Source organism: Somniosus microcephalus, chromosome 20, assembly GCF_052327205.1.
Source record: "Somniosus microcephalus isolate GS21.2 chromosome 20, FLI_Smic_1.0, whole genome shotgun sequence".
Classification (NCBI taxonomy): domain Eukaryota; kingdom Metazoa; phylum Chordata; class Chondrichthyes; order Squaliformes; family Somniosidae; genus Somniosus; species Somniosus microcephalus.
Genome location: NC_141006.1, coordinates 81310544 through 81328907, shown reverse-complemented (window position 1 = coordinate 81328907; position 18364 = coordinate 81310544). Strand labels below are relative to the sequence as shown.

General features: G+C 45.0%; 1 protein-coding gene across 2 annotated transcripts in view; it reads left to right on the top strand.

The window, feature by feature from the left end:
* kdm1a (lysine (K)-specific demethylase 1a) overlaps nucleotides 1-16809 on the top strand; it is a 68797-nt gene extending 51988 nt beyond the window's left edge. For both annotated transcript variants that reach the window (XM_085963083.1, XM_085963082.1), the window contains 2 exons: nucleotides 4984-5130; nucleotides 13802-16809. In XM_085963083.1, the coding sequence (XP_085819209.1) occupies nucleotides 4984-5130; nucleotides 13802-13987 (333 nt within the window). In that variant the 3' untranslated portion in view covers nucleotides 13988-16809. The remainder of the gene's footprint in view (nucleotides 1-4983; nucleotides 5131-13801) is intronic.
* Nucleotides 16810-18364: the final 1555 nt, after the last annotated feature.

The following is an 18364-nucleotide window of genomic DNA, read 5'->3' as shown; positions in this document are numbered from 1 at the left end:
TAGCGTGTGTCTATCTGTCTCTGTCTGTTGGTGGGAAAGTGTGTTTGGGGGGGTGGTGGGAAGAAAATGGAAATGAGGGAGAGATGGTTAGTGCTTTGAAACATTTAAAAAAAAAAGTTAACATTGTTTTTAACAGTAATTTAGGTCTTAATATTTATACTACAGTATAGATCATTTGGTTTATGAATTCTGGTGGTAATTTCAGAGGAGATGCATGAAAACTGATTTTTGTAGAAGGATTAAATGAACAGGTTGGGGTGATGATTCCAGTTGCAAGTGTTAAAAGCCTGTTCCCTGAGAGATGCCAGTATTAAGATACCTAATTAGAAGCTGGATGCCATATTTAAATCTATCGCCCTCAACGAGGACCTTTGCACATTCTAATACATAATAATCAGCACAAAGTCCTATGTTGCTGCACTAACACCACAAAATGGAATACAGAAGGAAACCATGATGAGCATGTTACTTCTAGTCTAAGCTCTTCATTCGTGTCAACCATTTAGACAAGTATCCAGGTTCTTTGCTGACAATAAGTACATCACTACCGAGACCAGAAGGAAGGACAAAGGCACGGATAATTTATGATGCACGAATAAAGTGTCCAAGCTTTTATCAAACTACACAAGGTTATAGGGCAAGAAAAAATAAAGCAAAATACTCTGAGCAAAAACAATTCATTTTGGCACTACTCCACTAAAGATGAATCGATTATGGCTGGAGGAACAGCTTGGAAAATATTCCTGAAGTTCAAGCAGCTACCCCAGGGCCCCAGATCACTGGTGAGTGTACATTGCAGTCTCCGACTAAATTCATCAATACACTTATAAATAATTCTACGTACAATAGTCCATTGTTACATCTGCTTTTGTACATCTCTTTCAAAATGCCATCTATATCCATATCCACGGTTTGTATATTCCTTTTCTGACATCAGGTCAGTTGCTGACTTCCACTTCTGCTCCATCCAGTGTGGAAGTCATTACCATTTCGGACAGGATTGAAAATATATCAAGCGGCCAGGAATGCACTAGTGAGGAGAAGTTGTCTTTACCCATGGAAAAATACTATCCAGGAAGGAGAGTTCAAAATATGCTGAAAAGTGGCATGAAGATCCATCGCCTATTGTTAGATACTCCAGTGTCTGTGCAGGGGCACCTCCAAACGTTCAGCGATTTATTCTTCACCAATATAGGAATTGTTAGACAAAAAAAGACTAAGGTGCATCTAGTTCACTATCTCCCCACCTGATAGTTGCATGATACAATGATAATGGAGTTGTTGACTAATCACAGCAAAGGGAAAACAAGATATGGGCGTCAGTCCTCTTGCATACCAGAGCCTTGGTGATGAAGGCCATGCCAATGTGCTTTCTAGCAATAACCAGATACTGTATGATGCTAAATTTTCCCAGGCATGATGACTGAAGATAGTGACTAGTCCGATCTGCTTACCACAATGATGGGAAACCAGAAGCCCTTTTCCAAGTATTTCTGGGAATTTACCATTCAGAGCTCCTTGAAACAACTGAAAACTTTTCTGCAGAGTATAGGGCCAAAATCTGCCTCTGGATTGGTTTCTTTCTCCCCTTTTCCCACTCACGGGGTCCTACCCAGTGGAGCAGCCCTCACTAGCTGGGTCCTCCCAAGCTCTGGTAGCCAGTCTTTTTTAAATCTGAAAGGAAGTGTCTCGTATGCCCTCACGACTATGCATCCTCTACAGTGAAGCAGGGTTATTACTCTGATTAGCATTGCTTTACTTGTACAAACATGATCGCAGACATTGCACTGAAGTACATTTAAATGTGTACATTTGATGTATTGCGAAGACAAACAGCCTAGATTGTGGGATAACTAATGATTAGTGTTTACTGTACTATAGAGTAGCCATATTTTTGTCATTCCCCCCCCCCCCCCCAAAAGTCCCAGGAAGAGACATTTATTGCTCTCACTGTCTACAATGTTGTCTTTTTCTACTCCACACAAGTGCTTGAAACAATGTTCCTGTATAGATTGGACTCTTCACCTTGGTGGCTGCTTCCCGACTGGGTTGAACTGCAATCATTGCTAGAATGTTGAGCCTGACCTGGTGCTCTTTTTTTTCCCTCCGGTCCAGCAACATTATATTATTTAGGTGTCCTGTCTGATTCTAGTTGCAAGAAGTACAATTGTATTCACTATGTATAATATCTTTACTGTATACGGTATGTTGCACCTGTGTACCTTTTGAATAATACACTCCTTTAATGTGATGGGGGGGGGTGGCAATGCATACATTTGAAACTTGTGTGCAGTCCTCTACTGATGCATGTTTGCTCCGTATGCATCAGTACAGCAGGATTAGGTGTTTCCATTGCTGTGATAAAACAAATTGATTGCCATTGCTCTGACCAACATTAAATTCAGACTTCGACTGAGAAATTCAGGTAAATCAGCCTCGTTGTGATATGGTAATCACAATTCACAATTCAAATCGCTTTATTGGCAAGATAAGTTACATCTTATGTTGCCAAAGCATCAAAATACATTTATGGTTTACCACATAAACGCAGTTCTATTCATACAGTGTATAAACAGGCATATCCCTGAGTGTATAAATATACATTCGCATTGTTTATATATATTCTTTTCTTAGTTTACTGGTTGGCTCTCTGTTCATGGCAAGCTGTAACATAGCGTGCCGCCAGTGTTATACAGCTTCTCTCCTCTCCCAGTAGGAATGGGAGTTTTTGGTTGTCATTCAGATTTCTGAAATCAGGGCATATTTGTGAGAATTTTTGGTAGAAATCACTACATGGTTAAAATGTAATTAGTTCTACGCCCTAGTAATTGGCTTAATTGTTGCTGTTAATCCATGTATGTTAACATTTGACTGCCCTTTGAAACCCATGTGCGAAGAATGTGACTCATTATCACTGCCTGTCGGCACTTTTCAATCAAGTCATTCATTATCTATCCGGTGGGGTGTGGGTGTTATAATTACTGCCATCTCTATTGTGCATTAGCATGCATGCCCAGTTTCTGAAACTATATCTATTACTCCTGTCTTTTAAAGAGTTTTAAATCAACCAATATTAGAGCATTTTTTCAATGAGAGGTGTAATCGTGTAGCGTTTGGCATATTGGCTCATCCCCTTCTCCTTGGACGTTAACCTGTGTAACTAGGGCTGTACGGTTTCCAAGGAGTGCATTTCCTGCAGAGTTCCAGACGTTCCACAAGGTCAGGATGACCGACTGTATTTCACAGAAGTGTTCTATGTGGATAGTAGAGCACTAATTAGGTCCCCATAACTTCGTGAAGGTTCAGCGACGTAAAAAAATAAATAAATAATGCATTCAGTGCAAAATGTAGCCGTACATGTAGCATGAACTTGGATTGCAGGCTAACTTCACAATGCAGATATATATTAGAGAGATATATCTCTAATAGTGTATTAAAAATTTTGCATATAGTGCACACTTCCTGCAAGTGTGTCTTCACTTCCTTTTCCTGTGTGATTTTCTGTCACTGTTCATTTTTTCTAAGTACTCCCTCAGTACTGCACTGCGAGTGTCAGCCTAGATTTTGTGCTCAAGTCTCTGGAGTGGGGCTCGAATCCACGACCTTCTGTTCGGAGGCAAGAGTGCTACCAACTGAACCATGGCTGACGCAGTGCAACCGTAGCGTGGGACCTCGTTCCTCTGAGACCACCCTCAATACCAATGTTGTCGCATCCATAGACCGCCTGCATCCACTGTTTATAGATATCTTCCCCAATGCTCCCAGACTACAGCACCTCCCTCCCTCCCCCCACCCCATGGTGCTGTCAATCACTCGAACCACTCTTCCTCCCCGACGGACCCTAGGAATTGTCTAGTCAATTAACCCCCCCCCCCCCCCCCCAAACATTCAACCCCCAGTGCTAGTACAGCCCCAGTTCTATCTCTGCAGTACTGCCATCTTCTAGACTAGTGCAAGGAGAGCATTTTGCTTCCCACACTGACATTTTCAGACGTGTAGCTGTATGTTGAAGTAATAAATGAAACCTCTACTTTTTAATGATGTGTAAGAAAGGTTCTTCAAGAAGACTGAATAATTTGTGAAACATGTAATTCTTAAATGATTAGAAATACTATTTAAAAATCTTTTAATACCTAATTCAGAATGATGGCAGTATGCCACCATATACCAATAACCTTCATTAGTCGTTACTATTTAAAGCTTTCAATTAAACTAGACTCCCTGGCTGATATTTTTTTTCTGCTTTGTAAATGACAAAATACACTTAATTTTCAGTGATATTCACCCTCTACCAAATACCACGAATGCAGTTTATCCATGGTTGTTTTCCCTAGCATGCATAACCGTTGTCCTTGGATACCTGTAACCAGATCAACCTGGTGTATTGGCTTATTAATGAGGACCGCCTGTGATGTGTGACCCTTGACCTGCCCTGTGCATGTACCAACCTCAATAACAGATGTACAGTGCCGAATATTTGCTGTGCCGCACTTTGTTTAACTATAAAACAGACTAAGTTTGTGAACCAGCATGGGGGAGGAATTCTCTTCACCTCTTGCCTTCCTCAATGGTGGGGGCCATTAGCAATACTCGGAAGGCAAGGCTGAGCCTTAAACATATGAAGCTGCTATTCTGTTGACACTGATCTGTCATAAAGAAAAAAAATTATATTCAAAACATCAACAAGAAAATGAAGTCCCAAAGAAATAAAGCTGCTTTTTCCCGGTACATATTTATTATGTTAGCAACCAATACTTTACCTATAGAACTTCTCTTTCACCCCCCTCCCCATTCACTGTGTGCATGGTTGGCCAGGGTTTGTGAAGACTACATTTCTGAAGAATGGTTCAATTATTTGAGGACTGGTCATAAGGCAAATAATCACTGAAAGACGCTTAGTTCTGAGATGGAAAGGTGGTTTGTTACTTTCTCAATTGAATGCTTTCCCCCCCCCCCACATCCCCTTTATTTCTATCCTTGCAGCCGAAGGAGACCGTCGTTACTCGCTGGCGTGCCGACCCATGGGCACGTGGTTCCTACTCCTACGTAGCTGCTGGCTCTTCTGGTAATGACTATGACCTAATGGCACAACCAGTGACCCCAGGCCCCAGCATCCCTGGGGCTCCTCAGGTAAACAAAATCTCCATCTGCCTTGGGCAGTTTTACAGTGAAGTAATTAGCTTGAGAAGCGACGTGCTTTTTGATTACTGCAGATATTCAATTTTTGTTCATTCTATTGCAGTTATCGATCTGCAAAATCACATCAATCACAGACAAAACTTGCTCCATCACCTATCCCAATATTACCAATAGAATTTCAGTGAAGTGTAAGGGTGGGGGGGGCTTGAAATGTTCTTTTGTTCCAATTGAACTGAAAGCACCCTGTGGTACATTTATAAATGTTGTCCTTCCACAATTGAGTCATAACTGGAGAAGTACCAGGTCTGTCACTGATGATGGTGGAAGACATTTGGGGCTATGAATTAAGACGCTTCCATAAGGAGCGTCTGCTCAACATTAAAGTACAATGTTTGCTGCAGCATACTGACACAAATGCAGTAAGTCTGTTAGCAACACTGGACATGTTGCCATACAATGTTAACCGCTGTCCTGACGATAATATGACAATACGGGTAAGATTTAGTGATCAACCTCAGAAATTTGCCTCTTTTAAGAACTCGTATATGAAAAGCAGAACCTGCTTTTCGGCAGCAAATGCAATTCATTGCAACAAATGGAAAGTGTCAGAAAATACTATTTATTTCTGTTGAACAGTCTGCCACTGCAAAGTGTGTGACTTTAATCAGTTGCAGTAGTCCTTGTCAATTTGTGATGAGATCCAACTTGTGTTCAGTGCTTGCATCGTGTACTGTGGAAAACACAACGGCAGCTTGCCTAATGGAAGTGTGAGCATAGTTTCTGTCAAATGATGAAGAGCTGTGTGTGACCTACTTATTTCACTGACAAGTGGAAGGATAGCGTGGAATGGAGAAGTTATGAAAGGCGATGTGGCATGTTGGTAAGAAAACAACTTAAAATGGAAATGAATTTAGTCAGGAATTTGCAGCTGACTGGCTATAAATATACTGTGCGCTCTCCAGGTGCTCGGGCTCGTGGACAGCACTAACATCGAACTTTGCAGTCATTTCATCAGAAATACTCAGTTATCAGGCAATCTTTGAATAATAAGTTGTGTGTGCTTAATCTAAATCATAGAATCATACAGCACAGAGGGAGGCCATTTGACCCATCGTGCCTGTGCTGACTCTTTGAAAGAGCTCTCCAATCGTCCCACTCCCCTGCCATTTCCCCGTAGTCTTGAATTTTTTTCCTTTTTCAAGTATTTATCCAATTCTCTTTTGAAAGTTGCAATTGAATCTGCTTCCACCGCCCTTTCAGGCAGTTTGCTGTGTAAGTCAAATTCTCATCTCATCTCTCTGGTTTTTGCCAATGACCTTAGGTCAGTAACCAGAGGACACAGATTTATCTGCTAGTGAAAACAGTTTCTCCCTATGTACTCTATCAAAACCCCTCAACATTTTGAACACCTATTAAATCTCTCCTTAACCTTCTCTGTTCTAAAGAGAACAACCCCAGCTTCTTGAATCTCTCCACATAACTGAAGTCCCTTATCTGTGTTGCTATTCAAGTAAATCTCTGCACCATCTCCAAGGCCATGACACTTTTTCTAAAGTGTTGTGCCCAGAATTGAACACATTATCCAGCTGAAGTGTAACTAGTGATAAAAAGAAAGACTTGCATTTCTATAGCGCCTTTCATGACCACCGGACATCTCGAAGCGCTTTACAACCAATTAAGTACTTTTGAAGTGTAGTCACTGTTGTAATGTGGGAAACATGGCAGTCAATTTGCGCACAGCAAGCTCCCACAAACAGCAATGTGATAATGACCAGATAATCTGTTTATAAAAGTTTAGCATAACTTCCTTGCTTTTGTACTGTATACATCTGTTTATAAAACCAAGGATCCCATATGCTTTTTTAACAGCCGTATCAACTTGTCCTGCCACCTTCAAAGATTTATGTATGTTAAAATCCCCAGATCTCTGTTAAAATTCTGTTAACCCCCTTTAAAATTGCACCATTTGCTTTATATTGCCTCTCCTCATTCTTCCTTCCAAAATGCATCACTTCACAATTCTCTGCATTAAATTTCAACTGCCATGTGTCTGCCTATTTCAGCATTCTGTCCATGTCCTGATGTCTGCTACTAGCTTCCTCATTGTTTACTACATTTCCGAGTTTCGGTTCAGCTGCAAACTGAGATTTTGCCCAGTATACCAAAGTCCAGGTCATTAATATATCAAAGAGCAGTGGTCCTAATACTGACCCCTGGGGAACACCACTGAAAACTTCCCTCCAGTCTGAAAACATAAGAAATAGGAGCAGGAATAGGCCATACGGCCCCTCAAGTCTGCGCTGCCATTCAATAAGATCATGGCTGATCATCGACCTCAACTCCACTTTCTTACCTGATCTCCATATCCCTTGATTCCCCTAGAGTCCAAAAATCTATCGATCTCTGTCTTGAATATACTCAGACTCAGCAGCCACTGCCCTCTGGGGCAAAGAATTCCAAAGATTCACAACCCACTGAGTGAAGAAATTCCTCCTCATCTCAGTCTTAAATGGCCGACCCCTTATCCTGAGACTATGCTCCCTTCAGAATCTTGTATGTTTCAATGAGATCACCTCTCATTCTTCTAAACTCCAGAGAGTATAGGCCCATTCTACACAATCTCTTATCATAGGGCAGCGCTCTCATCCCAGGAATCAATCTAGTGAACCTTCATTGCACCACCTCTAAGTCAAGTATATCCTTCCTTAGATAAGGAGACCAAAACTGTACACAGTACCCCAGGTGTGGTCCCACCAAGGCCCTGTACAATTGTAGCAAGACTTCCTTACTCCAACCCCCTTGCAATAAAGGCCAACATGCCATTTGCCTTCCTTTATTGCTTGCTGTACCTGCATGCTAGCTTTCTGTGTTTCTTGCACGAGGACACCCAAATCTCTCTGAACACCAACATTTAAAAGTTTCTCACCATTTGTTTTTCTATTCTTCCTACCAAATTGAATAACCTAATATTTCCCTACATTTATATTCCATCTGCCACCTTACTGCCCACTCACTCAGTCTATCTATATCCCTTTGCAGACTCTGTGTTCTCCTCACAGCGTACTGTCCCACCTAGCTTTGTATCATCAGCAAACTTGGATACATTACACTCGGTCCCTTCATCTAGGTCATTAATATAGATTGTAAATAACTGAGGCCCCAGCACTGTTCCTTGCGGCACCCCACTAGTTACAGCCTGCTGACCTGAAGAAGACCTGTTTATCCCTACCCTCTATTTCCTGTCCGTTAACCAATCCTCTCTCCATGCTACTATATTAGCCCCAACCCCATGAGCCCTTATCTTGTGTATTAACCTTTTATGTGGCACCTTATCGAATGCCTTTTGGAAATCCAAATATACTACATCTACTGGTTCCCCTTTTATCTACACTGCTAGTTACATTCTCAAAAAACTGAAATAAATTTGTCAAACACTATTTCCCTTTCATAAAACCATGTAAACACAACCGTAAAACACAACCATTCACCACTACTCTCTGCTTTCTGTCTCTTAGCCAATTTCATATCCACGCTGCCACTGTTAGACTGGATGACAAAGGAAATAGAGGTTAAAATAAAATAGAAAAAGGAGGTTTATGATGCCTGTCGGGTACAGAATACAGTTGAAAATCAGGCAGAATAGTGTGTTTACACCTTCAGCTGACTTGCCTGTAGTTACCGGGTTTATCCCCCTCCTTTTTTTGAACAGGGATGTAACATTTGCACCTCTCCCATATCCAAGGAGGATTGAATGATTGGGGCTAGAGCCTCTGATATTTCCACCTTACTGCCCTCAACAACACAGGATGCATCCCATCCGGACCGGGTGACTTTTCTACTTTTGAGTGCTGCCAACCTTTTTAAAGTACCTCCTCTCTCTCTCTCTCTCTCTCTCTCTCTCTCTTTATCCTATCCAATTTCTCTACTACCTCCTCCTTTACTGTGGCATTGGCAGCACCCTCTTGTTTTGTGAAGACAGACGCAAAGTCCTCATTTAGTGCCTCAGACACGCCCTCTGCCTCCACAAGAAGGTCTCCTCTTCGGTCCCTAATCAGTACCACCCCTTCCCTTTAACTATCCATTTATTATTTACTAGCTGAAGTGCCCGGCGGTGCCGAGGCTTTTTCGAGGGCATGTTGTTGTTGGAAGAGAGAGAGAGAGCGCGACTGGGGGGGGAAGAGAGAGCGCGACTGGGGGGGGAAGAGAGAGAGCGACTGGGGGGAAGAGAGAGAGCGACTGGGGGGGAAGAGAGAGAGAGACTGGGGGGAAGGGAGGGCAGGGGGGGGGGGAAGGGAGGGCAGGCGGGGGGGGGAAGGGAGGGCAGGCGGGGGGGGGGGAAGGGAGGGCGGGGGGGGGGAAGGGAGGGAGGGGGGGGGGAGGGAGGAAGGGAGGGCTTGAGGCTGAGAGACGGCCACGACCGGTTGCCGGGGTAACCCTGCCACCCCGCACTCCCGAGAGCCCCGCTCTCCGAGCCCCAGCTGCCCCGCCCTGCACTCCCGAGAGCCCTGCTCTCCGAGCCCGCCCCGCTCTCCGAGCCCCACCGCCGCCCCCCCCCCCCCCCCCCCCCCACCGGCCGAGAGCCCCGCTCTCTTTCCCCCCCCCCCCCCCCCCCCCCCGGCCGAGAGCCCCGCTCTCCAAGCCCCAGCCGCCCCGCCCCGCACTCCCGAGAGCCCCGCTCACCAAGGCCAAGATCCGCACTCTCTAGAGCCCCGCCCCCCCCGCCCGAGCCGAGCAACAGAGAGAGACGCCGCGTCTCACCTGCTCCTGCTGCGCGCGCACCCTGACCCTCGTGGCTGACGCCGTTGCCCCGGGTAACGTGACACGGGGGTGGGGGGGGAGGGTGGGTGAGGAGCTTAGCAGAAGCCCAATTACCTAGCTCGGGCCTGGCTGGGCAAGAAAGGCCCAGGCTTTCAGGCCTAAGAAAAAAACGGGGAAAGGTAGGAAAAAGAATCTTCAGGTTAGATAAAATATTTACAAATGAGTGTTTTTTTTAAAACAATTTAATAAATTCAATTTTATTTTGCTGGAAATGTATATTTGAAAAGAAAGACGCAGGAAAAAGAATGGAAGCAAGATGGTGGCTACTCACCTCGGTTCAGAACGATAAGGCCTGCCTACACACGCACCGATTGGTCGACCATCAGGTGACCAAAGCGTAGGATTGGTCAATCGTCCCGTCAATCGTCCCGTCACTCGACCGTAGGAGGGCCCGGCCGCACACGGCAGCAAGCCGCCGTACGATTGGTCGACCTCGAGGTCACTCTGTCGCTAATGAGCGGATAATGAGATGCTAATGAGCGGAATGTTGAAGGTTTTTCAGATACCGCGGGCGCGATTTTAGCCCGGCCGAAACGTAAATACGCTTAAGACCGTTTTGGAAAGGTAAGCTTTCTTTCGACGTAACGCACGCGTAGGTACGCCCTGTAACTTTCGAGCGCATAGCCCGACAGACGCACATGTGATGACAGACAGACAGAAGGACCGAAGCATCGCTTTATATATATATAGATATGTTTAGAAAATACTTTAGTGTTCCATTTTATGTTCCCCATTAATCTTTTCTGATATACTCTTCGTCCCCTCGTTTCCTTCCTCAGTTCTCCTCTGCACTTACTGTATTCGGCTTGATTCTCTTTCTGATGTTTATCATAAACCTCCTTTTGCTGTTTCATTTTAATCTAAATGTGGATAGTTTTCTTTACAAAAGTCATTCTTTTTTGGAGATGAGGAGGAACTAATTGAAATTGGCATGTAAATATCGCAAATGAAAATTCATACTTTATTTTTTCACAAACTGAATTTCTTGTCCGAATCCACAATCTATGGATGGTTTTTGTTGGAGAGCTGTTGCCACTGTTGATCACATCCCGATTGTACAGCTAGATTAATCAGTAAAAATGCAGTTAAATTCAGCAGACGTTTTGTTTGGGGTGTGTCTATCTAGTCAGGCGTTCTCAGTTAGTCAGGGTAACCGTCCCCACCCATGAAAATTTGAGAGAAATTGTGGCATCTTCCCAGATCTTGTGATAAAACAAAAGAAAGGAATATATTTTAAAAACGTACTTTCCAATAACACACTTTTGTCACTCTTCTGTTTTGTGCGTGCTTGCTCTTTGTCCTGCTTTCCCCGTGCTCCCCCGCACGCCTTTCCCCGTGCTCCCCCGCACGCCTTTCCCCGTGCTCCCCCGCACGCCTTTCCCCGTGCTCCCCCGCACGCCTTTCCCCGTGCTCCCCCGCACGCCTTTCCCCGTGCTCCCCCGCACGCCTTTCCCCGTGCTCCCCCGCACGCCTTTCCCCGTGCTCCCCCGCACGCCTTTCCCCGTGCTCCCCCGCACGCCTTTCCCCGTGCTCCCCCGCACGCCTTTCCCCGTGCTCCCCCGCACGCCTTTCCCCGTGCTCCCCCGCACGCCTTTCCCCGTGCTCCCCCGCACGCCTTTCCCCGTGCTCCCCCGCACGCCTTTCCCCGTGCTCCCCCGCACGCCTTTCCCCGTGCTCCCCCGCACGCCTTTCCCCGTGCTCCCCCGCACGCCTTTCCCCGTGCTCCCCCGCACGCCTTTCCCCGTGCTCCCCCGCACGCCTTTCCCCGTGCTCCCCCGCACGCCTTTCCCCGTGCTCCCCCGCACGCCTTTCCCCGTGCTCCCCCGCACGCCTTTCCCCGTGCTCCCCCGCACGCCTTTCCCCGTGCTCCCCCGCACGCCTTTCCCCGTGCTCCCCCGCACGCCTTTCCCCGTGCTCCCCCGCACGCCTTTCCCCGTGCTCCCCCGCACGCCTTTCCCCGTGCTCCCCCGCACGCCTTTCCCCGTGCTCCCCCGCACGCCTTTCCCCGTGCTCCCCCGCACGCCTTTCCCCGTGCTCCCCCGCACGCCTTTCCCCGTGCTCCCCCGCACGCCTTTCCCCGTGCTCCCCCGCACGCCTTTCCCCGTGCTCCCCCGCACGCCTTTCCCCGTGCTCCCCCGCACGCCTTTCCCCGTGCTCCCCCGCACGCCTTTCCCCGTGCTCCCCCGCACGCCTTTCCCCGTGCTCCCCCGCACGCCTTTCCCCACTCCCCTTTCACTTCTGTATAAAAATACAAGTTATTTTTCTTCCTTCCTTTCCTCTGTCTCCTCCACTATCTTGACTTTCTTTGTTTCCTCCTCTTTCTTACTCTTCTCTTTATTCCTTTCTCTTTCTCTCTCCACACAGTTTCCCCTTTTGCCTGCAGTAGTTGCTCAGCTGTGAGGAGCCTGCAGGACATGGGGAGTGTACTGGCTGTTGAAGTCCATGGGAAAAGATGGAAATTGGCAATGGAATAGTGGCAGGCCGGACATGCTTGGAAGAGGCACAATGACTGATTAGCTCTAAACTTTCCCGCGTGTCAGAAAATACTGATTAAGCTCACATGCCCCAGAAGGTGCTGCTGGCTTATGAGAGTGATGGTTAAATAAGAGTCCATGAACTAACCAGCCTTACTGATTGTCAGCTGCTTTTACCTGGGAAAGTCTTCTGATATACCTGGAATGAAATAAAGAGAATTGGATTGCACAAGATTAAATTGCGTACTCATTCCTATCCTGGGACAGGCCCATACCTCAGTTTGAGAACTTTGCTCTGAACAGAATGTGCTGTAGTACAGACAGGAGCTGAAGTACAAAGAACTGTGCTCCTAATCTAGCTAGTAAGGTCTTTAAGTTAACTGAAGGTCAGTACTTCGTATGGTTTGTGGTAGAGATCCTGCTCAACGTAGCACTTACCTGGTATTTTCTGCTCTCTATAGCTTTGATTCCCAATTGGTCAAGGCAGCAGTTTCTACCAACTCCAACAATCCGCGCCAGTGCCCTTAGGCTACGGAGGGGAAATATTAAGCGTTTCCCGGTTGATATTCAGTGACTTGAGGCATTGACATTTGACAATATTAATTAGAGAGCCATTGGACAATGGGGAGGTGCCAGTAGATTAGAAATAGGCAAACACGCTGCCGATGTTCAAAACGGTTGGCAAATCAAACATCAGCAACTACTACACACCCATCAGTCTTCCATCAATCCTGTGTAAAATAATGTCATCGATTGTCAACGTGATTATCTGTACAATAATGACATAGTAAAAAGCAATCAACGTGGATTCAGAAGGGAAGATCCTGCCTGGCCAACCTCCTTGACTTCTTTGAGAAAGTAACATCCCAAGTGGGTTGTGGTAAACCCTACAGCATGTTGTACAGAGACTTCCAGAAGGAATGTGGCAAAGTTCCACCGGAAAGGCTATTAAGCTGAAAGCTGTGGGGATCGGGGTGGCTATTGGGTCTGAATAGGAAATTGACCGAAGGGTAGAAAACCGTGAAAGAGCAGAGGGATTTGGGTGTCCAGGTTCGCAAGACATTAAAAATAACATCTCAAATGGATACAGCTTTTTTTTAAAAACCTGGCTGAATACTGGGTTTTCTGGCTAAAGGTAGAGAATGTAAAAGATGAGATGTAATGCCAGTGCATGTGGAACTGCATCCTAGCAGCCTCCATGCGTTCAGAAGAAGAGTGAGATAAAGTGCAGCATAATTGAAGTTCATTTTGTTTAATCTTAAAATCATAGCTTGTTTATAAGCCTGTTAAACATAGAATGGAGAACATTAATGGCAGTAGTTTACTACATTATCTGGAGAACTGATTTAGTTTGCTTTCTTTTGTTACAGCCAGTCCCTCGTCTCTTTTTTGCTGGAGAGCACACTATCCGCAACTACCCTGCGACAGTTCACGGCGCTTTATTGAGTGGATTAAGGGAAGCCGGTCGAATTGCTGATCAGTTTCTGGGTGCAATGTACACTCTTCCACGACAAGCTACACCTGGCATCCCTGCCCAGCAGCCCAGCAGCATGTAATTTTTAAAAGGGAAAGATTCGTATGATGGAAATCATCCTAATTAGATTTCATCTGGAGATAGAAGAGCTACTGCAGTCTTACGGTAGACTTACTGTAGACTTGATGCACTGATTTCAAACCTTTTCTTCCTCCCCATTACTGCCCAGTATTGGGGGGCAACATGACCATGAGGCTGAGCCAAATGGAGCAGCTTACTCTGGGGGGCACTTCTGACCAAATGACGTGACAGCCCATTCTAATGCCTTGGGTATTCTGTAGCATTAACTCCTGTGTAAATGCATCAGTCGTTCTGTTTTTGAGAGCAAGAGTGTGAGTGATTGTCTTATTTTTGGTGTTTTTTCCCAGCCATACTAGTATGTGCTTTAGGATATTGAGTGTGAATTTACATAAATAAAACCTTTTTGATGTGATGGTCAAAATTTTTCATCGAATTGGCATTTGTTTCAATGTGTGGTTACTGTAAACACTAGGGTTATTAGTGGAACAAGGTAGCTCAGTATTGAAATGTGTCCTGACATCATTTTTACAATCTTTACACGGCATAATCTAGGTTTGCGAGGAGATTTTTTTTGACCATTCTTATTTGCTGTAATGAATTTCAGTCTATACCACGTCCCCTAATTTACTCTGGTTACTTTTCACTCTAAAGTATTTAAAATGTCAAATGATCTATGCTTGTGTCACAACTACCATTCTTTTTTCCTAAAATGCTACCTAAAAATGTGATATAAACTAGAAAAAGTATTGCTTGGAGTGTATTGAAAATACCCACTGCACCTAACAGAGTGTTGTATATCCACTCTCCATTTGGGCCCATATGCTATGGAGCAGTGTTACTCAAACTTGTGTTAAGGGACACAATCCCAACCAACGTCTGACTTGAGGTCACTCTGAGGAACACTGCAACATGGCGCACAGTGTGTGGTGGAACATGGGGATCATCTGTTCCCTTCGGTCATGCCGCAGGGGAGGGGGAGCCGAGCTCCAACTGGCCCGCTGAACATGAGGTTTTGTTTCAAACTCCTATTGTCCTTCTATTTAATTTTTGCTTCTTAAAGTCAAGGACTGGGGGTATTTGTTTTACAGGAGCTCGCTGGATTTTCCATTGGCTGATTTGATCAAGTTTGTGGTGGGATGCTCATTGATGAATAGCGCTGATGTGATGCTTTAAAAATCAGAGCAGCAGATAGCTGGTTAATTAGCTGCTCAGCCGCCTCCTACCGATGAACTGCTTGTGATCTTGGTGCTCTTACTGTTCGTCCACTTTGCATTCCATCCATTTTCTGTCCAAAAGCCAGTACTCTGTGCAGAATGCTGTGCAGCACGTTGCCTTGTTTTCGGGCTGTGAACGGCGCCGGCAAAGCCACGTTTAATGCCTCATGGAAGGTGAAGGTGGGGCTCGTAGAGATTGTTTTTTCAACTGAGTTGGTTGCTAGGCCACTTGACAGTTGGAATCAGCCACATCGTGTGGACTAGAATCATGCATAAGCCAGGCCACATGGGGAAAAGGGACATTAGTGAACTAGTGGGTTCTTGCAACAATCCAGCAACTTCCATTGTCAAAAGTACCAGATTTATTGTTCGAATACAAAGGCAAAATACTGCGGCTGCTGTAAATCTGAAATGTAAACCGAGAATGCTGGAAATGCTCAGTGGGTCCAACGCTGCCTGACCAGCTGAGTATTTCCAGCATTCTCTGTTCAAGATTTATTGCTCTGGTGGGATTTGAACGCTGTCTCTGGGTTGCTAGTCCACTGCAGCATTTACGCCACTTTATAAAGCTGAGCTTGTCAGGTGTTTAGTATGCAGGTTAGCATTGAATGGTGTCCCATACAGAGTGCCTTTGTGCTGAAAATGAATCAAGTGGAAAGAGCTCCAATATTAGAGTGCTAAAATCACGCTCGGTGCACTGGGAGGAGAGATTGAGCAGCGGTTTAAAGCACTAGTCAGCAGTACTGCAGACATTAAGAATCACCTATGCTGATCAATCGATTAGGATCATTTGAGCAATTGGCAAATCAATCACTAAGTTCATTATGCTGTGCCCTTATGGATTTTTAAGATTTATTCCTCCAATTTCCCTGCATCCCCATTCTCCCAGGAGCTTCTGTTTAGACTCTTTACTGAGATGGTCTTAGTAATGTATGTCCAGCTATTTGAGTTTCCTACATTACAACAGTGACTACACATCTGTAAAGTGCTTTGGGACGTCCTGAGGTTGTGAAAGGTGCTGTAAAAATGCACCTTTTTATTTCCTGAGGTGGTACATTGTGTCACACTTGGTAACTCAGCTGAAGATTTGTGTAGTTCGCCATCGTGCCGGCCACTGCTGGGACCGAAAGCTTTCACTTAAACCAATGGTTTCCTTTAACATTTCTCTTTAGTGTGCCATGATGTAACAAGATTTTTACTGTGAATTATTGACATTTAATGTTGTCAATCCTAGTGTCTACAGTCAAAGCAAATGATGTTATGCTTTTTATTGGTTGTAGAAATGATGATGTAGATTGATTGAGTGAGGACAGTTGCTGAACTAAAGTACACTGAACTGACCGCTTCCATTCGATTAACTGCCGCTCCACAGATATGCATGAAATGCCAATTGACTTATCATTTTGTACACATTTTAAACAGTGGAAAAGCAGTGTAATTTTTATTTTTGGCTTGCCAGATTTATATTTTGGCATGCAAAGAAGAGTGTAAAAAATGACGCCTTGTTTGCTAAATTCGAGAAGATTTTGCACTTTTTGTCATCAGTGTGCTAAGGCTACACCTTGTGTAAGGCCACAAATATATTTTAAATAAAAAGTTGAATGTATGAGTTACTGAGTTGTGATGATTTTTTTAAAAATTAGTGTTTTGTTAATGGAATTGTATCAAGGGGTCGCAATAGGTTAATAGAAGGTATGTTTGTTTTTTCAGGGTCATCTTGTTTCAAGTGACTTGCTAGATTAGCGCACTACCTGAGGCATTCGGACCAGCACAGTCCAGGTTTGGTCTCTGGTCTACACTGTTAGCTGATCGCAGTTGAGGCCACCACAGTTGGCCTCCGTGCACCTTGGCTGGTGGAGGGAGGCGTGGTGGGGGGAGGCGACAATAGGCCTGGGTTCATGTTCTTGAACATTATCCCACTACACGGTGACAGATGCTGGGAAATGTGTGGGAGGATGTTGGGTGGGGACAGGACAGGACTGCACTTCCCAATGAATAGCTTGCCCATAGTCACTAGAGAACTGGGATGAGGCACTGCAGCGATTCTACTGGCGGAAGCACAACGCAGCAACTATGGGGGGGGGGCGGGGGGAATAAAAGTAGTAAACTTGAAAAAAGAGAAGTTGGGGAAACTTAAGATCATTGTTTCGGTCATTGAATTTGATTTCCATCACTGAATTACACGTGACGCAGCAGGTAAGATACAGATATACATTACTAACTTCATCTCTCAGGTCTTATCCTGATGCCAGATGCACAGATTCAATGAATGTCTTTCAAACGTAAATAGTGTTATTTTTTACGTTGTGTTAGCAGGACCAGCTCTTTCAGCACATCAATACACACTAGTTTAAACTTGAAACTTAAATAAGGAGTCACACTTACAAATAGCTGATTGCAGCAAAGTGTACATCGGTAGATTTGGAGGATTTCACGTAGTGTTGAATTTGTGGCAGTTTAGTTCGCTCTGTGCTCTTGGATTCTATACATTAAGCTTTTGTAAAGGTTAAAAAAAAAAAGTTGTTAATTGTAACCTACCAAATAGGTTAAAAATAGCAAAAGAAATGGACTTGGAAGTCAGTGAACATCTCACATTGGGGCTTGTTATAACTTAGTTATACAGGGCCTTGGTGAGACCACACCTGGAGTACTGTGTGCAGTTTTGGTCTCCTTACCTAAGAAAGGATATACTTGCCATAGAGTGCAGCGAAGGTTCACCAGACTGATTCCTGGGATGGCAGGACTGTTGTATGAGGAGAGATTGGGTCGACTAGGCCTGTATTCACTAGAGTTTAGAAGAATGAGAGGGGATCTCATTGAAACGTATAAAATTCTGACAGGGCTAGACAGACTGGATGTAGGGAGGATGTTTCCCCTGGCTGGGGAGTCTAGAACGAGAGGTCGCAGTCTCAGGATACGGGGTAGGGCATTTAGGACTGAGATGAGAAATTTCTTCACTCAGAGGGTGGTGAACCTGTGGAATTTTCTACCAGAGAAGGCTGTGGAGACCAAGTCACTGAATATATTTAAGAAGGAGATAGATAGATTTCTAGACGCAAAAGACATCAAGGGGTATGGGGAGAGCGGGAATATGGTATTGAGATAGAGGATCAGCCATGATCATATTGAATGGCGGAGCAGGCTCGAATGGCTGACTCCTGCTC